Source organism: Anabrus simplex, chromosome 1 (genome assembly GCF_040414725.1).
Source record: "Anabrus simplex isolate iqAnaSimp1 chromosome 1, ASM4041472v1, whole genome shotgun sequence".
In the NCBI taxonomy this organism is placed as follows: domain Eukaryota; kingdom Metazoa; phylum Arthropoda; class Insecta; order Orthoptera; family Tettigoniidae; genus Anabrus; species Anabrus simplex.
In genome coordinates this window covers 776,438,810-776,451,457 of record NC_090265.1, presented here as the reverse complement: position 1 = coordinate 776,451,457, position 12,648 = coordinate 776,438,810, and the positions used below count along the sequence as shown (strand labels likewise).

General features: G+C 41.3%; 1 protein-coding gene across 1 annotated transcript in view; it reads right to left on the bottom strand.

Annotated features, from left to right (window-relative positions):
• LOC136857509 (sodium-coupled monocarboxylate transporter 2) overlaps positions 1–12,648 on the bottom strand; it is a 144,197-nt gene that overhangs the window by 11,349 nt on the left and 120,200 nt on the right. The window contains exons 9-10 of the mRNA XM_067136218.2: positions 8,932–9,041; positions 4,606–4,789 (exon numbers count right to left, since the gene is read on the bottom strand). Coding sequence (XP_066992319.2) covers positions 4,606–4,789; positions 8,932–9,041 — 294 coding nt within the window. The remainder of the gene's footprint in view (positions 1–4,605; positions 4,790–8,931; positions 9,042–12,648) is intronic.

Below are 12,648 nucleotides of genomic sequence, written 5' to 3'. Positions count from 1 at the left end.
TGCTATATGGCTAAAGAATAAAATTAAATTTCTATATAAGAAAAAGCCATTGCTGAGCTCTCAGCTATATGACACGCATCTGAGTGCTGCTTCAACGCTAATTCCTCTAGAATGGGACTCCTTCGAATGAATGAAATGAAACGGCATATGGCTTTTAGTGCCGGGAGATTCCAGGACGGGTTCGGCTCGCCAGGTGCAGGTCTTTTGATTTGACACCTGCAGGCAACCTGCGCGTCGTGATGAGGATGAAATGTTGATGAAGACCACACATAAACTCAGCTCCCAGGCCAGGGAAATTAACCAATTAACCCGGGACCCCTGTGACCAAAGGCCAGCACGCTAACCATTTAGCCATGGAGCCGGGCCCTTCCAATGATATACTAATATTAGAACATAGAACATCCTTTCGAAGAAACGATATGCTAATATTAGAACATAGAACATCCTTTCTAAGAAACAGGATACACTAGATAAGAAACTAGAACGACTCTTACACAGTAAAAATCCAATAGTAACTACTTTTAAAAAGTTAATGACCATAAAGTTTCGGGTAACGAACATGACTTTTATCCTCGTGTCAAAAATTTAACAGAATTGCATGTTGATAACACTGAAACTAATATATTGGGAAGAGGTCCAAAAATTTAACTGGCTCCATTCAAAGAAACAACAGAATTTAATAATCACAGTAGCAGAAATTGAGCAGGCTATTTCTAAAGTACCTGCCTGCAAAAACAAGAGATTAGGTATGAAATACGTAAAAAATTACCCAATCAAACCACATCTCGTAATTCATATAACCCAAACACTCCCAAAATTCCTAAAAGAATACAGAATCTTCAAAAATTAAAGAAAATAATCTAATTGTTACTAAAGCCGAAAAACGGAATACCACGATCATTATGTACAAACAATATTACATTGAAAAACCGGAAAACGTTTTATCAGCCACCTAGTTCTTTAAGATCAAAATAACCCAACTAACAAAGTCTAAAGAGACTTAAAACAAATCATAAAAACACCTCGTTCATCTTGAGTGAACATGAAGTTCGGAAGCTAATTAGCATCGTGGTGAGTTGGTTTAGGAAGTGGTTTCATAAAGACCAGTGCAACCCTGGCATATGTTATGTATTTGGGGAATGACGAGGATAAAGCATCAGAGTAACTGTTTCATTTTAGGAGTTCCTCAAGTTTGATACGGCACTCACTATGAAAGGAACCAACTCATACCCAACCCTAGTAAGACTCAGGTATGTGCCTTCCTCCTGAAACCTATGCAAGCTAATCAGAAACTTGAAGTATTCTGGAATGGTACGTTATTGGTTCACTGCTTCCATCCTAGATATCGAGGGGGTCACCTTGGACCGTACACTTATATACAAGAAGCTGTGCCTTAAGATGAAGAAAAAGATCTCTTCGAGGAACTGCCTCCTCCTTGAACTGACAGGAACTAACTGGGGCACCCATCCCCAAACGTTAAGAACGATATCACTGGCCTTATGGTATTCAACAGGAGATTATACCTGTCCTGTATTGTAAAACAAGTTGATGTTGCCTTAAACGAGAGTTGCAGGATTATTTCAGGTTGTTTGAGGCCAAGTCCCATCAATAAAGTGAACTATCTGGCAGCGATTGCTCCATCTAATATCAGAAGAGAAGTGTCTGCCAACAATGAAAGGAGAAAATCATCTACTATGACCTCACACGCCCTCTACGGATATCAAACTGCTGAAAGGTGATTAAAATCGAGAAAAGAGCTTCATAGCAACTACTCAACCGTTACAAGAAACAGTTTCAAAAGCACTAGTTGCCATGTGGAAGCGAAGAAATATAATTTGTCTGAATGGATGGAACCGAAGGAATCTCTACCTTCTGGTCTCATAGAGAACTAGACAATTTGGAAGTCCCTGAACAGACTGCGAGCTGAAACTTGAAGAACAAGGGACAACTTGTGTAAGTGGCATTTTCCGACCAAGACAGTTCTATGTGATTGTAGCGAATTTCAAACAACACAACATCTCTTATGTTGTCCGTTGAGCCCATTCAGATGAACAATTAGTGATTTGATTCCAGCTAATTCAAGCGCTCTCGAAGTGGCTATGTTTTAGGGTGGCAACTGTTTGAGGTTACTTGATGAACACATATTTGTGTACCTGTGTTCATTTTATGTTTCCGTCTTTTTTTTCACGTTTCATATTTTGTACATCTGACACGAATAAATAAATATTCCGTTATGTGTGGTCTTTCATGCTGTGAAATAAAATTGTTTCGAAACATGTGTTTTTCTAGCGCAAATGTGTCTGGAGAAGTGACTGTCGTTCCAAATCGTATTTTTTCTACAGAAATCACTAGAGCAAACCGTGATTTTTCCAAGGACGTACTATATTACGCAGGATATAATGGACGTTAGTTGCATTCTAATGTTAAATATAGATTAGGCGCCATTCGCCTAGGACAACAATGCACGAACTGTGCTGAGTTGTAGAATGAAACTGGAGCATTTATTATTACCCGAGACTAGAACACCACAAAGAGGAAATAGAGAGATAAACAACAAATAAAAAACGGAATTGCATATTTTGCAAATTGAATACAAATTAAACTTGCTGTAAACATCACAATGTGTTCTTGCTTGAGCCATCAGTCCACAGACTAGTTTTATGCAGCTCTCCATGCCACCGTATCCTGTGCTAACATTTTCATTCCTACATTTGCTCTATGCTGTTTATCTTGCCAGCTGTTCAGTTACAATAAATGGGCCGATGACCTTCGATGTTAGGCCTCTTAAAACATAAAGCAAATAAGTTACAATAAATTAGTACATGTTTCAATCCTTATGGGATCATCCTCAGCTAATATTAAAACTAAGCTACTCTTGGTGTTCCCTTTTGCTCTTACCACTTACAATTTCCCCCCAAAACCAACCGAACAAGTCCTAGGTGTCTTAAGATGTGTCCTAACATTCACTCAAAATTGATTTCCTCTTACCTATTCGATTCTGTATCTCTTCATCCTTGATTCAATCTTCCCATCTTACCTTCAGTATTCTTCTGTATCACCACATTTCAAAAGCTTCCATTTTCCTCCTTTCTGGTCTAGTTATCGTCCACGTTTCACTTCCATACAATGCCACGCTCCAAACGAAAGCCTTCTAAAATATCTTTCTAATTCCTATGGCATATCAGTGTACGAAGAGTGCAAATTTATTTTCTTAGGAAAGTCCTTCTTTGCTTGTGCTACCGTGCGCGTACTCTTTCAGATGCCTCCAAAACACGTAATGAAGTGTGCACGCAACACTACTGTAAACATCATCGAATGAAACTACTTCATTTATAAATGTTATATCCTATTTATGCGAAGCCGACAGCCATTCCGCGAGAATGTGAGAATAACCAACAGCCCAGCATTCCATGTGTCACCATAATAGATTTTAAAATTAGATAAACATGATTACGCGATTCTACAGACACTTCTCTAACTGTCGGATGACACCACAGCCTTCCAGGTTCTTTTCGGACGCCAACTGTTATAGAAGGAAAGGGTGCGAAAATCGTTGCCATACTGTAACGCACGACGCTAATGGATTTTCTCTGAGTTTATTCATAGCTTTCCAAACAGGGCATTTATCGTCATGTCCACGGGCAAGTTTTCAGATGGTTCTATTGACTGATCATCTGAATTTTCATTCTACGTAGCCAACCGGGATTTCTGGTTGGAGAGATATGTTTTGCTCTCGTGAAGATCTTCAGGACTTTATCCGGGAAACGGAGGCTGGTTGCCATGTGTGTTCGAGGCAGATGTTTTGATCGCCTAGCTTTATGCCACTGATTTTCGTGTGATGGCAGACAATTCAATAATATAGGTTTACAGCATTATACGCTAACGTTAAGCCAATGAAAGCGACTCCTGTTACCATCCTTAAAAAGAAGTTGTCTTATTATGTCGAGTCAGGCCCTTTTCGGGTCCAATGCCACCTTGCTCTGGAACAAGAAGTGATTCCCTTGCTACTGTCAATCTAGCTAGATAATTATTTCTAGACATTGTACAAATGGCAAAGGAGACTGACCTGTTGCTTTTAGATTCTCCAGCTTGTTTCTCCGGCTCAGAATAGCATTACGAGCCAGTGGACCCTGAACAGGAATTCAAATTCTGCTTCAGAATTCCATGATATGTCGCCTGTAGCAGTAAAGGATCCTGCAGTCGTTCTACCTAGACAGACGTGGACTAGGCTAGCCGTGGTTTTTTCATTGATGCACTATTGAAGTGGTGAAAGTGGGCGTCTCCCGTGTCTGACTGCGGTGCCGAGATACCTTCACTCACATGGTACACGGCGAACTCAGGGATTTCGTGCACCTAACACCTGAATCAGTGGATTATCTAAGAAGCCTGGACATTGATTTATGAGGTGTATGGAAATGTGTATGTATCCATGTGGTTTTCGTATTCTTGGTTTTAGAGTGCATCATACGATACGGTAAATGAAATGGCGTATGGCTTTTAGTGCCGGGAGTGTCCGAGACAATACGATACGGTAAAATGTTAATATAAAATTTTGGTAGGAAGTTGCAACAACATTTATATATTTTTTCTTATCAAGTTACCTACCTCGAGCACAGTTCCCAGTTTCTCCACCACAAAGATCAGAGCCACACAGAGGGCACCAATGACAACAACAATAGTCTTCATTATCATGTTAACTTTCTCGTCCGACATTTTGCCGGACAGACATGGGCTGACGAAGTCCTCGTAGACGGTTCCGGCCAGAGAGTTGAGTACGCTGGACAACGAGCTGAAAGAAACATATTATTATTATTAAGTCTGCAGTTGTCCGCCTCTGTGGTGTAGTGGTTAGTGTGATTAGCTGCAACCCCCGGAGGCGCGAGTTTGATTCCCGGCTCTGCCACGAAATTTGAAACGTGGCACGAGAACTGGAACCGGGTCTACTCAGCCTCGGGAGGTCAACTGAGTAGGGAGGGGTTCTATTCCCACCCCAGTCATCCTCGAAGTAGTTTTCCGTGGTTTCCCACTTTTCCTCTAGGTAAATGCCGTGACGTTACCTAACTTAAGGCCACGGTAGCTTCCTTTCCTCTTGCTTGTCTAATCCTTCCAATGGTCCCATCCACCCCACACCCCTAACAAGGGCCTCGTTCAGCATAGCATGTAAGGCCGCCTGGGAGAGGTACGGATCGTCCTCCCCAGTTGGATCCCCAACCAAAAAGTCTCACGCTCCAGGACACTGCCGTTGAGGTGGTAGAGGTGGAAACTCTCGCTGAGTCCGTGGGAAAACCAACCCTGGAGAGTAAACGGATTAAGAAAGAAAGAAAAGAAAGAAAGGAAGAAAGAAAGAAAGAAAGAAAGAAAGAAAGAAAGAAAGAAAGAAAGAAAGTCTGCAGTTTATGTGATGCCATGGAAATAAAGAGGCACCCTTCGAATCAAGCTGTTACCAGCCGAGCCGGGAATTTCAAATGAGCTTCGCGGGTGGAGTGTTTATATTCGCCTCAACACACCACACCACCAACCACCACAGGCACACGCAATAGGATTGGCGTCTGGTCCTAAGAATGGCAAACAAACGTCGACCTCATAAAACCTAGAAGGCGGAAGAACATCACTAATATATCAATAGTCAAAATTAGTCTGTAAAATTTACAATCAGAAACGTTAAACACAGCGAAATCAATCACCTAATTTTACACAGATCTGGGACTCCATTAAGATTTGAAATTTTCACAAGACTACTTGATCACGCTCAACAATATAATAAACGATAGTTTTGATTTCGATTACGGTAAATTCACACCCAATCCTCTATTTTATTTAGGTGTCATTCCCACAAATTTTCGTGAAAATTCATGCATTAGTTTAAAATGTAATTTTATCTCCAGACTTACGGTATATTTGAGATCCATGGAATATCACGGGGCACGGTGATAATATGTGCACTAAAAGTTGCTCTGGCAACAGTTTGACTCGTGACACAGTGTACGAGGAATACAGGAAATCTGGACGTGGACAGTGATTGGTACGGGGCATGTGTGGTGTAGCTCCACCGGTGGCATACAGAACGACAATGTGGGGTGAGACAATCTCTCATGGCAATACAGGATGCATAATGGCTGGATCAAGCCGCCCAACAGGCTTGCGGTAATGCATCCCATTGTTAGACAAGCGCCCTTTGGAGGTTAACAATGGTCCATGCTGGCGGTGTTAAGGCTGTAATCCTTCGGTGTAGAGCGTCCCGTGCATATTCTATCGGATTTAAGTCCGGAGAGCACGGAGGCCACTTCAGACATATGATGTCCTCATGTTGCAGATTCTCGTCCACCAGGCCAATCCTGTGTGGGCGAGCATTATTGTCCATCGGATGGAACGCACATCCATATGCACCACGAAAAGCCATACACACTGTTGCAGGATATCATCCTTATAGAATAGAGGTTTCCAATTTGTAAGGGCTTGAGTTCCACATAGGAAACCTTATTCTCGATCGCGGGCCGCACTTTAATAATAGGCCAATTTTTGTAAAATTCCGCAAATAGCTAAGAAGTATCAGTATAAAACAATAAGCTTAGTTCAACTGAAATGCAAGTTTGATAATTTTAATTGCCTAAAATACTATTTTACAACTGCATAAAAGAGCGGAATTTACATTATAAATTTGAAAAATAATTTGTTGAGATAAATCGAATACTTAAAGAGAGACTAGTAAAGAATGAATTAGTTTTGACTTGGGTCTACAAGGGTTATTATTTAATACATTTGTGAACGAGCTATGAAATATATTTTGTAAATTTTCTTCACATTTCTTAAAATGCTCTCGCGGGCTGCAAAATGTGGCTTCGCAGGTCGCAATTTGGAAACCCCTGCTATAGAGAGCACCCATCACAAGAAACGCCTGCAGTCGGGTACCTGCCGTCCAAGGTAAGAACATAGGCACTATACGGGGCAGGTCGCCGAACATACAGAACAACCTTTCGAAGCCGACAGTCAGACAAGAGTTGTGCTGTGAGGTCTCTAGCTGTGCTGTGCTGTGCTGTGCTGGTTGGACGTCCTCGGGCACTTCAGGCAATGTAACGATTGTGTTGTGGCACGTTGTCGATCTTGTCGGTACTGGCCATGAATGTGTCATACCAATCGAAATGTGTTCTCTGTGCCATCCTGCTTCCCTATGGCAGGAATATTGTGTATCAAACTCACGCGACGCGCAGTCAGAAATACTGTACTGAAGAGCTCTGCCTACAGGGAGTGTTTCACACAAACGAATCAGTCTCGTACTAAGCTGCCCGGCTGGTCACATGACTCGGTGCTGTCCAGCCACAGTTTAGTCCACACGTTATCGGCATAATGCAATGGTGTTCCGTGTTTCTCGAAGATTCCTTAGCTTATAAACATGAGTGTATTTGAATACTTAAAAAGAGACTAGTAAAGAATGAATTAGTTTTGACTTGGGTCTACAAGGGTTATACAATTTAAAACATTTTTGAACGAGCTATGAAATATATTTTGTAAATTTTCTTCACATTTCTTAAAATGCTCTCGCATGCTACAGCACTTAACTCTGTATGGCGAAATGAGGGATCGATATTCTGTCGATAACAATATTTTTGGACGTTTGTTTTAACTTCATGGCTTATTCCTTCCTAGCTGCAGTACTCGTCGTTGACGCGACAGTTATATAGATTGCGCAGAGCTATCCAATTCCCCAGCTACTTTCCGCCAATATTCAACCAGGCTGTTTTATTCGGGGAACAGCAGTAATCCCATTTATCGGAGATGAGTGGCAGCAGAAGAGAGAAGTCGCATCACAACAATGGTCAAGTTAATGATATTCTTGATCAGTTTTATGAGCTTTCGATATTGTAGGCCTTCACATTTAGTTTTCTTCCGACTCTGTGATATTAGGGCATCTAATGTTTGTCCTGAACCATGATTCATCGGACGTAGAATTATAATTATTTTGAGTGTCTATGGTGACTAATCGTATTTGCGTCCCTTTCCCGAATTTCCGTGATAATGACACCGTATACGATTTTCATAAGTTAAAAATGACGTAATTATAAAACAATTCATTATCTTATATTAAGTACAATTGGGTTCTCGTACCGAGGAGGGGCAGATCTTTCCAGGCACGCCCTCAAAGCATGTGAAATTCATGTACCACTTTTAACCACTCAACAGCCCACCTGCAAATCTTTAATTTCTGTCAGTACTTGAAATCGAACGCAGATCTCCGAAAATAACTGCCAGTACCGCACTACGTAGATAAACATGACCCATTACTAGCCTGTCCGGCTCCATGGTTAAATGGTTAGCGTACTAGCCTTTGGTCACTGGGGTCCCGGGTTCGATTCCCGGTGGGGAATTTTAACCATAAATGGTTAACTCTCCCGGCACGGGGACTGGGTATGTGCGACTTCATCATCATTTCAGCCCCATCACAACGCGCATGTCACCTACGGGTGTGAAATAAAAAATAAGATCTGCACGAGGCCTCCCCGGAGTCCAAACTCCCGGTGCGCTGGAACATTTTTGGTTGACCTGTATAAAAGAAGACAGCCTTGACTCCGTGTTGTGTGGCGTGCAGGGAACGGAACTGTTCTGAGCTGCGAGAGGCCGTGTTGGAGAGCGGGAGTTGCTCTGCGGTCGCCTGAATGAGTGAGTGCAGAGGTGAAATGGAAAATTCCAACACGAGTGAACTTATAACAGTGCAACTATTTCTTTGTGCAGGAATTTTATCTTCAGGTACTCTGGTAATTTGCCTTTTTTATTTCAGAGAATTTTCGGTAACAGGAAACACATAACCTGAATTTACCTTTCATCCGTTTGTTCAGCATTTCAGTGTACGCAAAATTTGAATCTCGCTGTTCGCTGGTCGGAAGTAATTCACGTATTTACATCAACTGTTTTGGCATGTAAGTGATATACACTGACCTGAGGGCTGCACTGAACACTCCAGCGATGAAGAGGCCTGGCAGACCAGGGATGTTTTCAGTGGTATCCATAACGAAGTGCAATAGAAGCTGATCATAGCGTTTGATCATCTGGAACAGAGATCATCAATTCAGTTAACAATTTCTATAACAATATGTCCTTTTAATCACAACATTAGCTCAGATGGTATTTGTGGTTACTATTAATTATGATATTAACTTACGATGTAAAAATACTGGTACAGTAAGTGAAATTGAATGAAGGTGCAGCAAAACTAATGCAGTTTTAGTTGTCAGTCACAATGAAATATTTTCTGAAAGATGGAAGTAATTTTCGAGTTAAATTATCCTCTCATACATACTGCTTCCAGATCGGTATAGTTTCACCTGAGAGATCACTTCTTTGTTATAGACTATTGTTGATAGCAATAGACGTGGTACACCTTGATTTAATTTCACTTACTATACTACGATACACACCATGGTAAGAGTCACATTTAAATATAAGGGCCAATCAAAACGAAACGAACCAGAGGCTACAAAATGAAAACCTGTACCGTTATTTCAAAAGTATTGCCAGCGCTGTTCAGGCACTTGTTCCACTGCGACAAAAGGCGATAATTCCCGTCTCGTAAAATTCTTGGGGCTGCGTTGTGAACAAGTGAACAAGTTGATGTTCCTCGTCCGAGGTAAACCGTTTGCCTCTCAGAGACTTCTTTAGTTCACCTTGGATATTTTGGGTCGCGGCGATCCTGCATGCTTCCACCAGAAACTTTCTTGTTTTGACTCGGGTTGGAAGTTATGACACCATGTCTCGTCTCCAGGGACCACTCGTGATAGGAACTAATTCCCTTTCTCGGCATAGCGCAGCTGTCCTGGTTGAATACTACGAGGCACCCACTGGGCGCACTATTTTTTAAATTTTTTTTAGCGAAATTTCAGTTTGTGTCCTTAATGATGGAGTAAACACTGCCGACGCTCACTCCGACCTCTGCGGCAATGTCTGCTACCGTAACTCGCCGGTCTTGCGTAATGACGGCATCCACCTGCTGAGCAATGGCATCGATAATGCGGTGTGGCGTTCCAAACCGTGCGTCATCGGCCTACGACATTCGTCCTTTCCTGAATCACTTGTGCAACGCCTTGACACTTGCAACGGACATGCTATGCTCTCCGTACACGTATGCCATTCTTCGATAATTTACGATCCCCTGTACGGCTCCATGGCTAAATGGTTAGTGTGCTGGCCTTTGGTCACAGGGGTCCCGGGTTAGATTCCCAAAAGGGTCGGGACGCGCAGGTCACCTAAGGGAGTCAAATCGGAAGACCTGCAGCTGTCGAGCCGAACACGTCCTCGTACGCTCCCAGCACTAAAAGCCATACGCCATTATTCACTTTTCTTTTACCATCCCCTCACTCGTTCCTCTGTTAGGAAACACTCTACATCCCTTTGCTCGTCTCTTGAAGCCTGTATTTCACTGTTGTCAGCACGACTGGGTGCAGTGGACGATCAAGAGGTGTGCGTGCTCGCCCTTTCGTCACGTAGTATGCGCCCGTGTCCTTCCAGCGGAGAATGTAGAACCTCAGCGCTATTATAGGGACCGCACCTTCTTTCGCAGGCAAATGCATAACGATCCTTTCAGCGGTTTTCATTTCATAGCCTCTGGCCCGTTTCTTTTTGAATGGCCCTCATACTAACGATTTGTGTGCAAGTGACATTATTCAGCTTGAGAAGGAGTGATTACTTAATGCAAATGTTATGTGATCTATTATTATACAGAAACAGTCTGCATGTAGCATAACTCAACTACTAATGTTGAACATGGCGTTGACAGTTTTGGTCAACCAGATGGCCAACCAGATATTGAGTGACTTCGCATTTTGGTGGATTTGTATATGGCACTTTGAATCTGTAAGATGTCCGATTTTGTATGTTTGTCGTACTGTTGAGTGGAATAATCGTATTTTAGTACACAAAGAAGGAGAAAGATTTATTTCACTTTAGTTTTATTTACTCTGGATTAATGTTTTATTTTACTGACCCATCTTTGCATCCGATTTATGTCTTGCCATTGTGCGACCTAGCGGTAACCTTATATTTTACTTTTGGGCTTCTTTTGAGATAGCCCTTTTATTTTTCTGCGCGAATTCTTACATTTTTTTCCTTTCATTTGACACCTGTCCACATGTGATGCAGTTATTCCCCATTTTATTTCATTATTTGCCTTAGGTCATTATTGAAGAGCTTTTTTCTCCGCGGTCTGTACCTTCTCTGTGGTGCGTCATATATGATTTTGAAATAAGTTATTAATATCGAAATATGTCATCTCCGAGGTAAACAGGATGTTATGCGAAGACTTTTCTCCTAATGAAGGAATGGGTGGGGGCCCCAGCCCATCTCTGGTAGTTTATTATCTTATGAAGGTCGCTAGGAAGGAGATATATGGATAATCACTACACACAATCATTTGTGAATACTCTCCAAAATAATTTATGATCTGTGTTTTTTCATTGTCGTGAATTAATTTATCTTTCATTTGAAACTTTGATTTTTAATAAACTTATGTATAAGTCTTGTCTCTTTCCATCCTTTGCCGTAGTAAGGTTAGTTTAGTTGAGTACATATATTACATAGGACAGAAGGAGCCCAGCTTCAAACAGTTTCTTGTTTGCACCGATCACCAATTTATCGGACCCGAATACTTTTCCACCGCATTGCCCCTCTCGTACTAGACTCTGCTATCTTACATTTTAACGCGTTGTATTATCGCGATCTCTTCATTTGCATTTTTCTCCGTGTTATCTCCGTGTTTCAAATGAAAGATAAATAAATTCATGATAAGAGCTTTTAAGAGACTTTAAAGAAAATACCATGTTCTTTTTTTATATAATATGAAAATTTTAAATATAAAAGGAAAACTAACCATGCCTAGCATATTGCTACCATTTCCACACCCCCACTTTCATTACTCCAGACACGACATTACCAACCAGCAGAGATAACACGGAGAAAAATGCAAATGAAGAGATCGCGATAATACAACGTGATAAATGGTAAGACTGCAGAGTCTAGTACGAAAGGGGCAATGCGGTGGAAAAGTATTCCGGTCCGATAAATTGTCAATCGGTGCAAACAAGAAACTGTTCGAAGTTAGACTCTTTCTGTCCTATGTAATATATGTACGCAACCAAACTAAACGTATTAACGGAAAGGAAAGAAAGAGATAAGACTTATAATACATAAGTTCATTAAAAATCAAAGTTTCAAATGAACGATAAATAAATTCATGACATTTAAAAAACACAGAACATATTATTTTGGAGAGTATTCAAAAATGATTGTGTGTGGAGATTGTCGATATATCTCCTTCCCGGCGACCTTCATAAGATAATAAAATGTGTGTACTTCACTACCAGAGATGGGCTGGGGCCCTCACTCATTCCTTCATCAGGAGAAAAGTCTTTGCATAACATCCTGTTTACCTCGGAGATGAGATATTTCGATATTAATAACTTATTTCAAAATCATATATGACGCACCACAGAGAAGGTACAGACCGCGGAGGAAAAAGCTCTTCAATAATGACCTAAGGCAAAGAAGAAAATAAAATAGGGCAAAACTGCGTCACATGTGGACGGGTGTCAAATGAAAGGGAAAAAATTGTAAGAATTTCGATGAGAATGCTAGTGCGCCTTCCGAAAGGGGTACTCCTTTCAA